The 19630-nt window shown below is 39.9% G+C and overlaps 1 protein-coding gene across 2 annotated transcripts in view; it reads right to left on the reverse strand.

Moving 5' to 3' along the window:
- The window catches only part of fam189a1 (family with sequence similarity 189 member A1), a 106096-nt gene that overhangs the window by 45517 nt on the left and 40949 nt on the right, over positions 1-19630 (reverse strand). For both annotated transcript variants that reach the window (XM_075457320.1, XM_075457241.1), the window contains exon 2: positions 7069-7125. In XM_075457320.1, coding sequence (XP_075313435.1) covers positions 7069-7125 — 57 coding nt within the window. The remainder of the gene's footprint in view (positions 1-7068; positions 7126-19630) is intronic.

The raw sequence follows: 19630 nt of genomic DNA on the forward strand, positions 1-19630 counted from the left end.
CTGGGTGCTTCAGGGTTGATTTGATGACTCGAGCCGTCACCTGAAAAGAGCTCCAGCAGAAGTGCAGGTGACAGGCTTTCAAGATTCAAAATATCCTGGTGTACGGATTCTTTTTAAAAATTGATTTTTTTTTTTTTTACTTTAGCAACCATTTGTGAAACAAACCTCCCAATGCAGACTTGCAAACAACATACATGAGCAGAGACACTATTTTTGGAAGGAGAGTTAAGGTTAAAGCCCCATACACACACGTCGCTGCTATTTACTCGCTACTCGCTCACTCGCCTACTCGCCACTCGCTTGGGTGCTTTTGCTGACTTAGTGTGTAGAAGTTGGGTGGCCACTGTTTGGAGAAAACTGGGGGAACGTCACCTGTCAATAATCTGTATTCTGCATTTTAATTGGCTACTCGCTTTTACTCGCTTTACTCGCGTCGCTCGAAGTTGAAATATGTTCATCTCGGAATCCGCCCACATCGCCTCGCGTGAACACATAGACATTCTATTGACTTCACTCGCTGAGCGAGTAAATAGCAGCGACGTGTGTGTACGGGGCTTAAGAAGCTGTTTCAAAGCCCTTTTCCACGCTCTAAGAAAAGACTCTGGTGGGAAAATACTGACTTATTTGTCTAGTTTTAGTTCTCAAAACTAAAGAATACAACTAGGGTATGATGTCATTATTCTTAATTTCAACTACTGTCCTGTGCTGCCTTCCTTGTATGTGCATGTCTACATATCAAGTTTAAGAATGTTAGGAAATATCTGCAGAAATCTTGTTAAATGGCAGAAGACATATGGTGAAAGGACATGCTTGCAGGCTCTGATCTTTATGGATCAAATGTGAATGATTGTTTTTAGTGTCCCTGGCTTGTACAGGCAGGCTGCAGGGAGATGATAAAACCCCTAGAATCAACTCAGAAACATGTTCTGGTTTCAACCTGCCAACCCAAAGGTTAATGGAAGCATCAGAGAGTAAAGCCTTGCCATCACCGAGGTGACTATCTTGGTGGAAAGGAAACATTTGCTACTTCGGTTTATTCTTCAATAGTAGTTCTCAGTTTCAGAGGTGCTGGCCAAATCTGCTCTTTACAGGGACAGAATAACCTCCAGTGAATACACAGTGTTATGAGAGAAGAAAACATGCTTCGCCCTAAGTACTCTTGGGAATGTGCAACAGTGGCTAATTTCTACTGAAAAACCATGAGAAACACTCAGAAACAAGATTTTTCTCTGGTCATACAATGTGGGTCGGGTGTTGAGCTTAACCTTTGTAACTATAGCGATGAAAACATTCTCAGGAAGATGGCCATGAACAGTTCTTCTGACAGTATTCATCTGTTTGCTCCACAAGTTCTTCCCAGCAGGCGGGTTGGTTTGATATGACCAAACAATACATTTAAACACTGTGTAACATTCCAAACATTTCTATTAATAGACTAACCTTGTTTGGAATAATCAGAGCAAAGTCTGATAAATTAAATTGAATGTGAGACTTGGAGTATTATCTTTTTAAACAACATAAATAAAAAGCAAGTTAGACCTGTGTAAATCTCACCACAATAAAATAGTTTACAGCATACTGCAGCATCTGTTTGATTGCTGACTACCCTGTGCGTCGACTGAAATAACACCACAAGTCTCCAGCATCTTTGTGAGGTTGTCAAAGCAGAGCAAACGTCAGCACTCTAACATGCTCACAAGAGGCAACGCCGTCAAAGTCTGTAGAATCCATCCTCTGTGAACCATGCTTGTCTGCACCAGATTTCATGGCAAACCAACAAATATTTGCTGAGATATTTCAGTTGGGACCAAAGTGGTGGACTGACACACCTTCACGCCAACACTGACAGTGTCTTAAAAGTTCAGCTGGACAGACACAAGTAGGGAACAGAAACAGAAGCACTAGCAATTTTAATCATTTACTTCTCTGTTCTCTTTGAGGCGGAAAAAAAAGACGGTTTGAACAAAAGCACTATTTAGAAAGATTAATAGTATTTGTAAATCTATTTAGAAAGAGCTCAACCATCAGACTGTTGCAAAGAACAATCTGACCGTCCAGTCTGTTGAGTTTGTGAAAACAGGGAAGCACTCAGACAATACATCCTGATGCAACTCTTTCACACTCGCTGGAGGATATCTTGCACTTCAATCCTTGTGGAAACACAAACATAAAGTAGCTGCTCACTCTGTTACCTCCTGAGACCTCACAAGTGCAGTGACCATTTCACCCCTCCACTGTGGTGCCTCTCCATTATTTAAATCCCTCCATGCTACACCTCGGTCCACACAAGTCACTACAGTGTAAATACTGATACTTTTTATATGAATAAGCTGGCCACACTCAGATGAATTCTAACAGTACAGACAAAAAGAAAATCAAGACAGGAACCGTGCTGCTCCACAGTTTCACTGAGAGTTAGAGACTGTTTTATAAGAACAGGTTTTACTTAAATGTATCTCATGTTTACCATGCAGAGAATAAGACTTGTCCTGTGCCATTTAAATATTGTATTTTTTGTTTGTACTTTATACTGCTTCTACATTTGTACAGTAAAAGAATAAGTCTCCTTGTTTACTGCTGTATTATGATTATTCCGATGTGCCAAGCACGGCTTTTCATAAAATCACAGCGGTTAAATCCCCTGTGTCCAACATTTCAGTTTGCAGTGCTTGTTACACCTTAAAAAAGGGGATGATTAGGGGAGTTTCTGTCATTATGTTATTACCATTAAATTTCTGTGCTGCCAGCAAAGAGTCAAGGAGGTAAACTACCCTTTCTGCCCCCTTCCAAAGAAAAAGTTACACCATTTAACTTGTACACCGTGTAAATTATTATGGTTTCTCCTCTTTGCTCTTGTTTTATCAATGTGATGGCAACCAAATGCACAACAGTCGGAGTCCAAGACAAATTTTCCCTACGGGAAAAAAAAAAAAAAGTATTGTATCGTAACGTAACACCCTTCAATAACACAATGGCTGGAATTTTATTAGGTTATATTCATGGCACACACAGGATTGTTTAAAAGCTTTAAAAGAGATAAATTAACCTACGGATGTTCGGTTGTTTTTATTGTGGTGAGTTCAACTAAGTTTAGCTCAACTAAGTTAGAATACTGTACTAGGAGACAGTGGCTGTGATATTTGAATGCTGGACACACTACTGAGAAAGGAGCAAAATGACAAAAAATTGCTGAAAAAAAGGATTCCACTTGTAGACTGTACACAGAGCTTGTTGTTGTACTTCTAATAAATAACTGCGGGCCATTGCCCAGAGTGGAGCAGAACATGTTCTTCTACCTCAAATGAAAAGCTATCGGCAGCCTCACACATCCAAGCAAACCAGCATGTGTGGAAGAACATGTCAGTAATTAGGTCTGCCAGGAAATATTCTGGATGGAGGTTTCCAATACACTCAGCAAAGTGGGTATGCCAAGCAGTTAATTCCTGTTTACCTCTGGTCATATAACAGTCTGGACCTTTGAATGGCAAAAACAAGCACCTCTACTTTGCTGTGGACAAACTGCAGCTGTTTATGGTTGTCTTTAACAGTAGTTGCATAAAAACTGAACAGGTTTCAAAAGTATTTGTCCCTATCAACAGTTTATACTCAAAAAGATCCAAAAAGTAGGGGCTTAGTTGAAATATACTGTCATTTCTTCAATCTAAATTCTCTCATCTAAATCTAAATGCCTCCATTCACAGACATGAGGATACGCTTATAATGGCAAGATGATGCAGTGGAACTGCAATGCTTAAAATGGAAATACTAAATATATAGACATGTGGAGGAGCGAATTGTCTGTACTCTACAGCCTGAAATACAATGAATGATTTCTGAGACAAATAGTCAATGTGGCAGACTGTCACGTAGTTGTTTCTAAGCAGGAAACAAGGACTCACTGCCCTTCAACTCACTTTCTGTCTTTCCCTAAACATCTAATCCATCACAGTCACAACAAGCAGCAGACTGCAGGTAGTCTTGCTATCTACGATTCACTCAGAGTGCTATGTTGTAACTCTGCTGTGACATTAATGCAGCACATTTAACTTGGTAAAAAAATAAAGAAGTGATTGGAAAAGTTTACTGGCTATTCTACACAGGGTGGATGGGAAGAATTTCCCTTAAACACAGTCACACTGTTTTCTCATTCTGCTCGTACTATCAAAAAACTATTACAAAACGATTTTATATATATTTATAAAGAAAACAAAAAACACAGGATGTTTTGTTGAAGGCACAGAAGTGATAAAAAAAAAAAAACATGCATTTGCTTTCATGCCAACCGAGGACACCACTCTGTGTCTTCAGCATGAGTGAACAGGCTAGATTGCCTTAGACCGACTCTCATGGGACTGATTTTAGCTACAGCTCTCCTCTCGTCGTCGCAGTTAGGTTGCCAAGCAACCAGTGATGACTCCAGGAGGTCACTGTACATGCCAAAACATAGTGAAGATTATAATTCTCTCGTCTTTTTTTATGTTTCTGGTTGTTTTTAAACTTGTTATTTTTTAACAAATTATTCTTTGCAAAATAAAAAAAATTGACATTTAGCTGCATGTTCTCCCCATGTATGCATGGCTTCTCTCCGGCTTCCTCCCACTGTCCAAAAACATGCATGTTAGGTTAATTGGTGTCTCTAAATTGTCTCTAGGAGTGAGTGTGTGTGGTTGTTTGTTTCGTTTCTCTCTGTGTGGCCCTGTGATGGACTGGCGACCTGTCCAGGGTGTACCCCGCCTCTCGCCTGATGACTGCTGGTATAGGCTCCAGCCCCCCCGCGACCCGACCGACGGATTAAGCGGGTATTGAAAATGGATGGATGGATGAATGTTATTTAGTAAGATTTACTACCTTTTAACCTCTTGTGAGCTACACATTTTAACATGTCCACATTAAAACGTCCTCAAATTCTGTCAGTAACAATTTCACAATAATGTGAATGAAATTGAATTATTTGTAACCCTCAAAAAAACATTAAAGTAAATAATTGATCTTTTTCGATTTATTTTTTTGACTTCCACCTCATGAAGGCTGTTGTAAAAATCTTCGGCTTCATAAAAGGAAGCACAACAAATGCTGTTACATTTCAGCCGTAGTTGAGCTACGTGGCCTCTTTACTTAAGGCGCTGCATGTTGGGAAACTCTCCAGAAATGGTGTTGCTTTTTTCTTTTCATAATGAATACAGATAAACAGTAAAGAGGTGAATGGGGTTCCTGAGAAGGAGAAAAAAAATATCAAGCACCTAAACACTTTTTTCAGATAAAAGAGATCTTTCTTGCAAAAGTGAGCAAAGGAAAGCAAGTCTTTAAAACAAATACCAAAACAGTCTGGAGGAACACCAGTTACAAATCACGATGCAGAGCATGACCACCCACAGTTGGCAGATGGGTCGGTGCAGTGTTGCCAATCCTGAATGCGTCCAGCCGGTGTATTAGTCACCTGCCAGTCATCACTGGGTCTGATCCAGAAATACAAAAGCTCGCCGATCAGGACTGAGTGTAAGCCTCAACAGTAACAGTCACGAAAACAAGACCAGATATGGACCCCAATAAAGGCAGGAACTGAATTAGTCATGCTTTTTAGGAAAACAGAGGAAAGACAGTTTAACCCTTTTACGCTGCATAAAGTGCGACCAATTTCTACACACACGTCAATAATGGTATGTCGCTTTTGATCCCTAAAAGCTGCTGAAATTACTCTGATCTCTTTTTCTGGTTTAAGGTTTCAGAAAGGGAGGGGAGTCGAAAAGACATGTGAGGAGAAAGGATGCAGATAGAGCAGTGGGGAAGCAAGGTGATAAATGTGAGACATGTCGTTTCCTGAGAGATGGGGGAGGGGTGCCAGATTATGTGGGTAAAGCTGGAGAAATAAAATGAGATTATATATGGCACCAAGACAGCATGAAGGTTTACTGGACAGGGACTTGTGGTGAGTGCTCAACCACAATAAATATCTGCCTAAAGGAAACAAACACCTCAGTCACATGCAAACTATCAGCATCTGTGAATATTTCTGGTGTTGTTCTACATTAGGGAAAAAAGACAGCCATGTATTTAAAGGGAGCATGAACTGTTGGGGCATAATTTCAGATTCATCAAAATTTTAAAAAGATTTAAAAAAAAAAGTTTATTTTGCCTATGGAAATAAAACAGTTTTTTATCTCCACTTTACACATTTTGATTCAATATCTCATCTATATTGTTTTTGCACCACCTTTCTTAAGCTTAAACCTCTTTTTCTGTTTCTTTCTGTCTTTCTTCTTTTCTTGAAGCAGAAGGGTTTCTTCCCAGTTACCTCTAGCTTGGCTCTTATCTTTTCGAATGAAATATGTTTAAATGTCTCGTCATTATGATGTTCTCTGAGTGCAGATAGTACTGTGTATGTGACAACACAACAGTTTCTATCCAGAATGACTCGTTTTGCATGTGTTTGAGCCAAGAAAAAAAACACACATGAGCAATTTTTCCATCTGTGCAGACAGAGACAACAAATTATGAAAGTCACAAGACTTTGAACTGACTTTGGTCATGTTGTTTCCAGGTCCGCAGCTGTCGGAACATACAATACTGCAGCTGTGATCCAGAGTTGACACTGTATTCAGTAAAAGTTACAATTTCTACAGCTGCTAAACCACAAATGTGGCTAGTAACAAGGTTCAAACTCATTGACACTGTCACGGTGTGTTCATGGGAGATGACAGCTTGGGGACTTTCTGCCAGGTGCAGTGATACAGCAAAGTATATTATGGATTTTCACTGGTTTGCATGTCTGCTGTTTTGCAGAGACACGGATATAAGATGCAGGTGTACTGTATCCTGTTTTAAACTTAAACTCAGCATAATTTGATCCCATTATCTGGATTGGAGACTTTTTTCAACATGCCGCTAACTCTATAGCTTGCTGTTGATTACAATCTGATCTACGACGTAATGTATCGTGCGCACTGAGCTACAATAAAGAACATTGTGTTCCCATCATGACACGAAAAGACTCTCTCACACATATTACTGCTTTGTTCAGAGTTGTGAGAGTTGCAGGCAGCCGAGTGTAGGCGTTCATAAGACACTCACCACAAGAGAGAGCGGCCTCTTCCATGACACCACTCCGATGAGACCAGAGAGCAGAACCTGAGAGAGAAAACCCAAAACAAATGTTGTTAGTGAATGATACTGACAAGTGTGTGAGAACACCACAGATATTTCATAAATGATAAATGCCGCTCTCGTCTCCGAGGCGATCCACTTCATGCCATCTTGGTCTGATTTTCCTAAGTTTAGCGGTCATCTCCAAAGTATTATTCAGCCATGAAAGAGATTTGAACTCCTTCAAAGGTTTAAAACCACATATGTAGATGTTACCAATCTTATTTCAGCATCTGACACTATGATTACAAATGTTATCAAGTGGTGAAAAGAAACTTACCCAGCTAAAACACACACATATTCACACCTCTTATTCAGGCTTACTTTTGAAATAAAAAGATAGAAACACAGAAACAGACTTTCAGAGGTGAATTCACTTCTATTTAGGCTTCTTCTACCAACCAACCGATCATCTCCTACATACAGATCAGGTGGGAGTGTTCCCACCATCAGATTTGTCACCCAAGTTTCAGTGTGGACGTGGATTTCTTTGCCATCCTGTATTCTCAGGCTCACTCCTCCACAGATTATCTTCCCTTTAGCTGAGAGGAAATGAACACAAACCTGACGTCCGACGTGATTAACAACAGAAAGTGTGAGGAATTCTAAAGTGTTGTCAGCTTTTTAAGGGCCTGGTTACATGGAAACGTTTTTCACTATAACCGATATTTTTGCTTATCGTTTGGCTGTCGCGGCCACATGGAGCCGGCATTCTGGGTACCCCAAAACGATATTTTTGGAGAATGGGTTCCAGAGTGGGAAGATCTAGGAACCCCGCCGTTCGCGTTTTCATTGTTACAGCCAGAACGGATTTGTTTACATCTGCGTCACAGCCACATGGCTAACGCCGGTGACGTATACACATACGTCAGTGACCAGGGGTCCGTTTCACGTAGCAGGTTCAACCAACTCTGAGTCTATTCCTGATCTCTGAGTTGATCTACTCTGAGATAGAAAACCCTGAGTTTTCGGTTCCAGAAACGCTGATTTGAGCGAGGTTAATCAACTCTGAGTAAGTTCACCTTGAGTTTAGCGCGTGCACCACAACTTTAAAAAGCCAGCATCAATGGAGCCCCGATTCGACGAGTCACCTTGGCAACGGGGAAGAGGAGGGGCTTTTTTCACCAACCTCGAATTGGAAATCTTAATGCGCTCATACGGCGAGTTTCAATACGTTTTTAGAAATAAGTGCAACACCGCTGCTGCAGCAAAAGTGTAAGTTTAAATGTAGTCCTTTGCAATCACAATAATATTACAGGGAAACTGCTTGAATGGTAGCCCATTCATTTATTTCATTTAGGTGCAATCCCGCAGGGGAGAAGCGCACTTGGCAGCAGTTTAAGATGAAATATAAAAACATTGTTCAAACAGGTGAGACCTCAGCATGGAGGTACCTCATTTTGATCATGTTTTACACTGTAAAATAAATATTAAGTGGCTATTTGACTGTGCAGTTATTTTATTCCCAACATAATGCTGTTTTCACACACATAAACTATGTCTTCTCATCTATACCATCCATCCATCCATTATCTATACCGCTGAATCCGTCAGTCGGGTCGCGGGGGGGGCTGGAGCCTATCCCAGCGGTCAATGGGCAAGAGGCGGGGTACACCCTGGACAGGCCGCCAGTCCATCACAGGGCCACATAGAGACAAACGAGACAAACAACAATACACACTCACAGTCACTCCGAAGGACAATTTAGAGTCATCATCTATATCATGTTCTGTTAAATAATTAAGCCTATTTAAACTAACACAGACTTCTACTGAGCCAACGGAAAGAAGGCAGATGCCCGTAAAACGGGTGGTGCCCAGCACCGCCACCTCTAACGGGAGGCCAGTGGCTGAGGGAGTCCACCCCCAAGACACGAGTGCCTTTATAAAATATAATAGGCCTATATATGTCTTTTTTAAGCCTATTCATACAAATATTTATTTGTCTTTTATGTCTTCTTTTTTCTTTTGTCTCAACACATTCTGAATGAATGAGGAAATCAAATGGCGTGTGTGGCTGAAAGAGGGCGGAGACAGAAAGAAACTCAAGGTTTCTTGAATAAAACCTGGTCCCGACCAGGTTAGGTTCAGAGAGTCTGTTACTCCGGTAACTGACCGTGAGGTTAAGTTACCTCTCTTTGTGAAACAGGCTAGAGTTACCCCTCTTTCTCGGGGTTGAGTTACCTCCCTTTGTGAAACGGAAAACTCAGGGTTTCCCTCATTTCAGGGTTAATCAACTCAGAGTTTTCACTAAACCTGCTACGTGAAACGGACCTCAGAACAAAAAGCGGCTTCCATTCAAAATCCGGAAGAAGAAGACAACACAACAAGGACAGACAGCGATCATCATGGACCCCACAACATTGATAGCAGCACTGCTGCAGACACTGCTAACTACAGCGGCGTTGTTGAAGGAACAACGTGAGCTTCGCGCTGGTAGAAGTAGGGGCGTACACGCATGCGCATTGCTTCTTCTATTGTTCTGGTGTAACTGGTGGGGGTGGCTTACAGCGCACATAGAGGTGTGGCGTGTGTACTGCATCGTTTTCAGCAAGCGTGGCGTTGCCATGAGGTCCTGATATTTTTACAGAAGCTTTCCTGTGTGGTCACAATAATAATAATAAAAAAAAAAACCTTGTTTCATTTTCGTGTAGCTGTAGCCTCAGTGTAACTTAAAAACCCCAGAGAGGGTATCATGCACTAATGTCATATCATCAGGCTGCTGCTACTAATTGAAATGGTGTGGAAACGTTGCTGGCAGTCAACAACTTGTTTACTTTCATGTAATGTGGTGCATTCTAAAGGTCAATTTATCATATTTGCCAAATTTTGGCCAATGCACAAGATAAGGATTGGATTTATCTTTTCTCAGGAAGTCTAGAGTCCATGATAGACAGATTTGGGAAAATATTGTATGGACTGAATATCAGACCAAGACAGTCCTTTCACACAGGGAAATACTGATGAATCACATCCATCATTAAAAATTAAACTAATTACAATCTGTGACTTAATCTTATTTTGTAGTTCACTGATTAAATGAAGAGCTTTTAAAGATGACCTGTCCCATCATCTGAAGTCAAAATGCAATTATACATAGTTTTAACTTACTTTGGTATAAATATAATACCAATAAGTTTGATTCTTCTTCCATAAGCTCTACTTCTATGACGCAATAATGTTCAGTTATTGATGACACTGTCATGAAGGCGTTAATGCAATTATATCTTTTAGCACTGAGGTCAAAGTTATTGATCGTGGAGCACCAGCTCAGCCTCTTCAACTATGACTTCATCAGTAAATACATCATTAAGGTTTTTTATTAAAAGAATAATAAAACATGATAGATGTTATGAGAGAGTCATAGGTGTACTTAACAGAGTTGCCACAGTGTGTATGCTGTGTCATTCTGGCAGATGGAATCTCGTGTTGTAACCTCTTAACATTTGGTGGAGCACATCTTAAAGTGACTTTACTGCATCTTATGAAAATCTGATAAAGTTAACCTGCCTGAGCTATCTTTACCACTAGGTTGAGGTATATAATGCCAAAGACGAGTACATGTTAAGTCATCACGTTTACAAATTTTGATATTTTTACCTTAAAGTGGCATCTTGACCTTTTGCTAAAGAGCTTTGATTCTTCTCATTATTGCCTTGAGGAACTCTAAAAAATGCAAAAAAAAATATTCTATTGCTTTTTTTCTATTCAGCAAGCATAAAGGGTTTAAGACCAGAGTTTACTAACAGAATAAATAAAAAGCAGATGGATGTAGTAACACCACAAGATTTGTATTTGATGAGCTTTAGGTTGATAATTACATTCATCTTTCCATTTTAGTCCCAGTTTGCTAAAGTCTGTTTTGACCACATGGTGAGACGTAAAAATGAAAAAAAAAAAACGAATTGTTAAATTAAAAAAAAGAAGTTACTCGGTAGTTTAGTTAGTAACTATACTACTGGGTAACTACTGACAAACTACATGCCAGGTTAGTCTAACATAACAAGAGTATTCATTTGAGTCAGATCCATTACAAAGCTGGATGATCACTTCATAATAACTTAATGGATAATTCCATTAAGTACTGTAAACTGGTGTAGAAGGTCACAAATAACGTCAGTTTGCTTGCAAAATCAAACTGAAGCTGCATCCCTGAAGTGAACAGAGTAAACAACTTTACATTCTTTGTACAATGTTTTTAGCCTTTGATGTAAAAACATTTGATGCAGTTTAGATGTTTCATGTTCTGATATTGTTGGTTCTGTCTGCTCTGCTGCATTTACTGCATCAAAGTAAAAATGAATGCACTACCGTATTTTAGAATCACCTACGGTATCATTCTGTCACATGAGGGTTGAAGTTAAAGCCTGCCGCACATTTTCTTCATAGAATAAATTCTGTTGTCAGAGACACTAGAGGAAATTACCACAAAAATGTCAGGATGCCCATTCCAACATGCTATCTGCAGGCTTGTTTAGGATCAGATTAATGGAAAGCAGTACTTGTAAGAGCATCTGTATGTCCAATCTCTATAACCATTTCTTCCAATTCACCATCATGGGGGCCTATCCTAGCTACCACTGGGTGAGATGCAGTGAAGCACTCTGGACAGGTCGCCAGTCAACACAGAAACAAACAACCATGTACACTCACACTCATGGTCAAATAACATTTTTGATTTTGGATGGTGGGAGAAAGCTGGAGTGCACAGAGAGAACCAAATCATGCAATGAGAGAATAATAACTCCACACAGAATGACCCAAGATTTAAACAGGAAACCTTCATCCTATGAGGCAACAGTGCAACATCCTGCAGCCATAGCAGCCACTAATTTCAAGTAAACTGGGAGAACGTTTCTAGTTTCTTGTAGCTCTTGCAAGACAATTAAAAAGATAAATAATTAAGAAACAACGTCAAAGTTGTAAACATCCTTTCCACATTTCACATTATTTTAAAGATGATCATTTCTTCTTTATTTCAGCTAAACAGTACTTTTTTTTTTTTACCAAAACTGCCAGCAGTGTCATTTAGCAGCAAGAAGGTTCCTGGTTCAAATCTCAGCTGGGTTCTTCCTGTGTTGAGTTTCTATGTTCTCCTCATGCATGCGTGGGTTCTCTCTGGGTACTTCTGCTTTCTCCCACTGTCCAGAAACATGCATGCTAAGTTAACCGGCAAATTTTAAACGGTGAGCCTGCTCAGTGTGGCTCTGCAACCTGTCCAGGGTGTACCTCTCCTTTTGCCCGATGGTGGCTGGGAAAAGCTGCAGCCCCCCCTGTGACCCTGAATTGGATTAAGCCGGTGTAAAAAAAAAATGGATGGACTCATTAGCAGTGCAGTAGGGTATATATGTATCATAGTGACTTAATTGTGTCTTCAGGTTTTACCATTAGCTCTAATATTCTTTTACATTATGTGCTCCATCTACCTGGAACCAGTCCCTCTGAAGCTTTACGTCTTGCCTGAAATGAAGCAATTCAAGCAATCATGTTGTGAAGTCTGTGTCTCCTTTTAGTACTTATTACTGCATCCCTTATTGATATGCCCATTTGATTTAAATCCAGGTAATACAACTTAAAGTTTTTAGATAAAGCATCTGATTAAAGTCAACACAACCAGTGAAAAAAAAAAAAAACTCGTTGGATTCTTATGTACATCTCTCGGGTGTAGGCTTGCATTTTTACACCATGTTTCACTGGGGGTGTGAATGTGTGTATCATCGAAAACGTGCGCGAACAAAGGGTACTTATAGCCTCCAGATTTCATTTCTCCATGGTCTCCTTCTGCCTTTCACCTTTCCTCACCATCCATTAAACACCAACATACTCGTCGCAATTTCTACCCATCATGCTCAGCTCCTTCTTTCTCGTCACTCACACTCTTGATGTCTACCCTCTCTCTTTACACTTTGCTATCTTTTCCTTTCCACTTTCTCCCCATATCACAGTCCATTTCTGTATTTCTTGCTCCGGCACAGCGCCCACACAGTCACACCATATGCTCAGGCAACTCAAACACTTCCTTTTACTCAGCTCTGTCCAATCTTCTCCTTTCTGTCTCCCACTCCATCTTGCTTCACTTTCAAGTCGATGTTCCACTTTTTCACTAACCTTGATACCCACATGAACTGGCGAGTTGGATGTCAGTATTTGATTTAAGCACAAAGGCACACAAACAATTTAGAGAGTTGTAGAAATCTAGAGACATTTTTATTCAGTATATTCTTTTATGAATATAAACTAATTCAATGAAAAAAGAAACCCAACGCTAACAAATATGGTTGTGTAAACCTGATTAGGCTTCATAGGTTTAGGTTTTATAATACTAAATTACCTAAAGTCCAAAAACCCGCTCCTTTGGAAGCAGGGTGCCATTGCAACAATAATATTTTAAAAAAAGATTTTTGACAAGCATGCAGTTTAAAGTAGTGCACCATGGGGTATCGGCAACACAATAAATAAACTTTTTACACTATTGGACTTGTGTAGCTATATCAAGTAGTGTTTGGAAAAAAAACATAGATACAGATCATGATGTGATTACACAGTTTAAGTAAAAGCTTTTCTAAATCGTAATTGGGTTTTTGCATGCTGAAGTATTCTCAGTTCATTTTTGTGAGCTCTATGTCCCAACCTTCATGTATATACAGTTGGGGTCAAGCCTGCAGCAATGCTTAGACATCTGTAAAAGCTCTGTCCGCTGAGAACAATTATTATGTTACTGTCCAGTCTTGCAAATGTTCAAAGATGATCTGCAGCTGTTCTGCTCTGTGAGCCACAGTCTACTGTCTTTTACTACCCCAATGTCTTCACCAGCTGGTCCTGTTTTTTTGCCTCTAACAATTTACTTAAAATGATGCGTTTCACAGTTGAATTTAGGTGGCAAAATGATCAATTCTTTCTTCTTTTTGTTAAATTACTTCCCCTACAATGTAAGGAGGAAGACTGCTACTTTTTTCTTTTAACTAGTTTGGATATAAGGATGCAAAATGAAGATCACAGGCTGCAAGGTTAATAAAAGCAGTCATACAGAGAAATGTGGTTGAGTTTCTTCCAGTTTTGTGCAGCCTTTAGTGCAGCATACAGAGGAGTGTCTCTGTGCTCTGTCTGCAGTCACACTGTTTCTGCGGTGTCTGCTCTGGTTACTATCGTCATAACCTCCATCAGGAGACAGAGGCTTGTGGTATTGCAGGTATTCACTCTCTCTACACGAGTGTCGGGCATTGCGACAAGGAGTCCAGAGATGGTTTGTGTCTCTGTAACAAATCTTGTTTGCTCTCTGCTTGGTGCAAATGCTCTGCCTGAACGTTGCATAATCAAGGTTGATCTGTTCATTTTTCCAACTCTCAGTGATGTCCATATTCAGATTGAAAAAAATATATATATATATTCTTTTATGGTTTAAAATTAGAATGACGCTTTTGCTTTATGTATAACTGGTGTGATAAGACACACACGTTCAGACAAGAAACCAACACGCTTCACTGTTCATGCTCAGCAAAGTGTGTTTTTCTCATTTTTATTCTTATCACGCTGATGTGGAGACACTAAGATCTTTTATAGAACAATAGAGAAAAAGCAGGTTGTAACATTTAAATGACATCATTTTCACATATCAATGGTGCAAGCACACATTAAAAAAACAAAACACACACAGTGACGCCTTAATGGTCCCCACTGCAGTGGAAAAATGTCTTTGTCTTTCTCTCTCTGCATACCTGTGCACCCATGTATACATGTGTGGAGGACAATGTGTGTCTTTGTGTGTCTGTAGTTGGAGCAGTGAAATTATCTGAGAGCAGGAACCATGTGATAGCTTTGCTTGCTGTCAGTCACTGCAGGCTTTTCCTCTTGGCTGCTCCAAGAACAGGATTAACATTCAATACTTTGCACGATTAGTCACTGAAACCCAGGTAGAAGACACCACCCACTATAATGAATAAATCCTAAAAATCCTTCAATATCTCCTGACATTTTGTCCCAATTGACAAGTCCTGAGCACAGATCAATCAAAAAGAGCCCATAAATCCTAGAAGGAACAGCAGTGAAACAAATTAAGTCTCTGGAAACAAGATGTTTTTATTCAAAGATGCACTGACCATGACAATTAGGTATAAACCAGTTAATAGTTTTGAAATAGGACCTCAAATTAATTGTTGTGAGACATGTTGGTGTCACACAGTAGGAGGTTAAATGATGCTTGAAACTCTTAATACAGGATTATTGAATTAAATTTGTTCCATGTAAACAGACCAGAAATGAGGTGAGATGCTCCTGTGTAGTCAATTTGCATTTTGGATGAGTTTACCAAGTCATAAAAAAGAGATAAATAAATAAAAGTGTGGCTTCGGCTCATCACAGGATTAGAGGAGCGGGTGTTGCAGCTATGAAAGAAAGTATTACCCTGATAGTCCCACATAGACCGCTACACACAGAATGACTGGAGGAGGTGGCATTTGAGGTCAACAACAAAGAAAACATTTAAAAATATGCCCATGGGTCCGGCTGAATGCTCAGATGGGAAAATCCCAGTGAGCAATCAGTGTGTAGCTGCTGCACAAAACCCACAAGTAAAAGTAAAAACTTGAGTGCGACAAAAATAGCATTTTAATATTTGAGTAAAAGAAAAGACAGAATAGTGTTTATATTTGCTAAAAAATGTGTATCTAATATTTATATGTTAAAAAAAAAATGTTTTAAGCCTCTCATGTTTGTGGGATATTTCAGTCCCAAACTGTGACTTCTATAATGAGTTACACATGTTTAATTTAGCATAACAGTTAGTGTTTGGTACACAACTAACATCTTGAAATAGAGCAGGCTTGTTCCCAGACATTTCTCCTTGAGAATGAATGCATGGGAGGAGACCTGCAGGGCATATTCAGGGCACAGTGGAGAACTCACGTCTCCCAGCTGTTCTAGGGGTGGGGGGTGGGGCATCCAAAGAGAAGCTTCATGAGGAAACATAAACGTCTGGCTGTCTCTGCTCTGTCTCTGTGTTTGTTACCTGACCTTACAGAAAAGACCAAAGAAAAATAGTGATTTTCAGGACAAATTAGTGCTTCCGACTTTGGTCTGTATAAATATTACTCTAAAGGTGCATTTACACCAACAACATCCCAATCTTAAATGTGCCACGCCATTTTTCAAGGAGCTAGACAATTATTTCAGCTTCAGGTCCTCTGCCTTTGCAGTGAGGTTTAAAGTGCAGGGTAGATTAGGCAAATTAAGTCAATTGAAGTAAAACATCTCTCCTTGTGGGAGTATCGATGCTTCTGCGTTGGTCACAGCAGCCTATTCATACAATTAAACCAGTGAGTGCACTTCAGCTGTGTTAAACCAAAATCTATTAGTGATATACATTTCTACAGGTTTATTGGTGCTTTTCTTTTTGCCTTAAAATGTAGAAAATCAAAGATTAAAATCCAAGTGATCAAATTCACTCTTTTTTGTAACCATTTGTACTCCTATTATTTTTATTCTCAAGCTTCCTCTCTGTCTTCTCAGCTGATCTTAGTTGTATGAATAACTGAATGTTTTGTTTACAGATAGTATTCTTGCAATGCAAATTTTGTGAATGCTAAACCCAAGATGACTGACACAGACAGGCGGAAAGAAAATGGAGGGAATTCGACCGGCCAATTGGAAATGCTCAGAGCTGCAAACCTCATCACAAGGGCTATGGGTGATTTCAAAAGTACTACCTCTTCATCAGGGACATTTTCAGAGGTTAAATCAGCTTCAGTACTTTGATTAGTCCCTGTTTGCTGCAGTGAAAATAGAAGGGGGTCGAGGTAAAACCCTCAAAGGACTTTGACCAGGGAAACCTACAGATTCTTGTGGTCAAAAAGTAGCTTATCTTTTCTCTGTAGTTCAATATTAGAAGGTTCTATTGTTTGTCTAAACTGCCAGTGTAATTCATTATTACTCCATACATGTGTTAACTATAGACTTACTTGCCAAAATCTGGTAAAACTGCACTAATATGTGCTGGTTGTGCTCAGTTTTACATATTTGCAAGTTACACAGAATGAATTAATTTCAAATGCTACCAAATTGATAAAAAATAGCAAACAAATACATTGATGATTGCTACAACTTTACATAAAACGGAAAAAATAGAATACACAATCTCCAGAAAATACAATGTTAAGCCAAAACATGAGACAATCATGTTAAAATACTGCTGTTGGACCCTTTAAAACCTTTCAAGATGCTTTTTTCAGAGATGGCTCCTCCAACACATACTCAAAGTGTTTTGTGTGCAGTTTATTTATTTGTGTTCTGGGACATGACTCTCTATTTCACCATGTTCATGGACAGGAAAACAACAACAAATGCAGTCTCACTGCTTTTCATGAAACGCACGTCATAAAAGGAGAGTATACCAGTTTTCACAGGCAGGAAATGTGGAGGGCTCATGATGTGACAGTCGAGTTAGATACAAGACTATTATTGAGGAGTTTATCATGCCCCTGTACCTTTAACACATTAGTTGATACTTCCCTTTCTGTTTACTTTCAATTACCCTTACCATTATTTAAATCATTTTATTTTTCAAATGACCTGTTTGGAGTTATGAAAACATCACAGCACCTTTGACAACATCTGCTGTGAATTAGAAATCCATTTGTGTACTAGGTGCCCCATCTGCAGAAGACCCAAATTCAGGCACAAAAGAGACTTCCATCTAAAACGCATTACTTTTTGAGTCACATTAGGTGCCATGCACAATTTGTGTCAATCTACACAAATAAGTTTATTTTCTTTTTCTGCCTATATCAGGATTTACAGATGCTGGGCTCGCTCTCCTTAACATCAGAAATGACATTTTAATGATCTGTGACTGTGTACCACACTCTTGCACTGCTTGATTTGAGCTCTGCTTTTGAACAAAACAGGAATTCCTGTTAGTGGCTCCAGCTAAACAAAAATTTTAAAATAATAACCTGCCAGTCTGAACAATTCAAGCTTGCTTCCTCCTGCTGCTTACTTCTTTATTCGCTTTTAAATCATTCTACTTCTTTCCACAAGTCTTGGATATAATTCTATTCTTTTATTCTTTTTCTTTTAATTGTATATTTGTAAACGGTATTACAAAGAGAATTGTACAGAACAATGTCTCCTAACCCTGCAGTATCAGTGAGCTGCACACAGTGTGAGCTACTCTCTGTGAGGATAACACAGCTCGAGAAGAGGATTGAAACGCTGCAAGACATTCGTAAGAAATCTCACACTGCAGACCTGGCTCACACACTTCCCTGGATGTGTCCAAATGACACTGGAATATCTGGTGAAGCTCCCAAACCGGACGGTCCGACTGACATCTCCCACTGGAACAGTGTTGGTGCCAAACTAAAGTCATCAACCCCAGCCAGGATCTGGTCTCATGTTGTCCGTCGCAGAGGTAAATCCAGCACGAAACCTAAACCTCCAGCACTCACTCCGCCACCTGAAGTCCCATTGCACAATAGATACGATCCGTTGATTCCAGATAGAATGTGTGATGATGAATGTAATGCAAAAATGAATGAAAACAAGAGAAATGGCCCCAAAACTCAGCCTAGGGCTAACAGAATATTAGGAGAAGCCCAAATCCTACAACCAAGGTGAGGACTACAGAAGCAATCGACACTTCCACAAAAAAAGGAATAGACACCATTCTAATCGGGGATTCTATAACACAGCATGTCAGAATGGCAAAGACGGAAAATATTACTTTTTCTGATACATCAGTCAGAGAACTGATGGATATCTTGCCGACCATTCTGTCTACTCATCCAGATGGCACAAGGATCATTGTCCATACAGGGCCTTTTGATATTTTGAGAAGGAAGACTGGCTCTGAGATCCTGAAGAGAGACTTTTCTCTGCTGTTGGAGAGACTGTGTCACTATGGAGCACACCGTGTCTCCATTTCTGGAATTTAACTTTTCAGCAGACTTCTTGGCCTAAACACATGGCTGTCAATTGCATGCATAGCTCATGGGATTAAATTCATTGATAACTTTAATATCTTTTGGAACTGTAAGGAGCATTTCAGACCTGATGGCGTGCATCCCAATCGAACTGGATGCAGAATACTTGGTGCACATTTACGTCATGCTGTTGGGACGGCAAACCCAAACATGACTGTACAGATTAGACTGAAGGACACAGCAGCGAGGCAAACAACCCCCAGCCCTCCCCCCTTACCAGACCCTTTACTCCACATCACCCAAGGTCTCCAAAGGATGTCTCTATCCCAGCCAGGACTCCAGCGACCACCATCAACCGAGAAACGCAGGGCACCCCCTCCTCCTCCTCTTACATCATCTGTCCTGGCAGAGCAGGACACGAGGGGATGTGCAGGGTGTTCAAGGAGCAGCACAACATCCAGAGTTCAAAACAAAGATACCATGCCATGATGCGTTCAGGGTCCCTGCTATAGTAGTCCTACCACTGACAGCTGTTCTGAGAACAAGCTGGGACACAGTAGGATTCCTGTATTAGGA

Source organism: Odontesthes bonariensis, chromosome 1 (assembly GCF_027942865.1).
Source record: "Odontesthes bonariensis isolate fOdoBon6 chromosome 1, fOdoBon6.hap1, whole genome shotgun sequence".
Classification (NCBI taxonomy): domain Eukaryota; kingdom Metazoa; phylum Chordata; class Actinopteri; order Atheriniformes; family Atherinopsidae; genus Odontesthes; species Odontesthes bonariensis.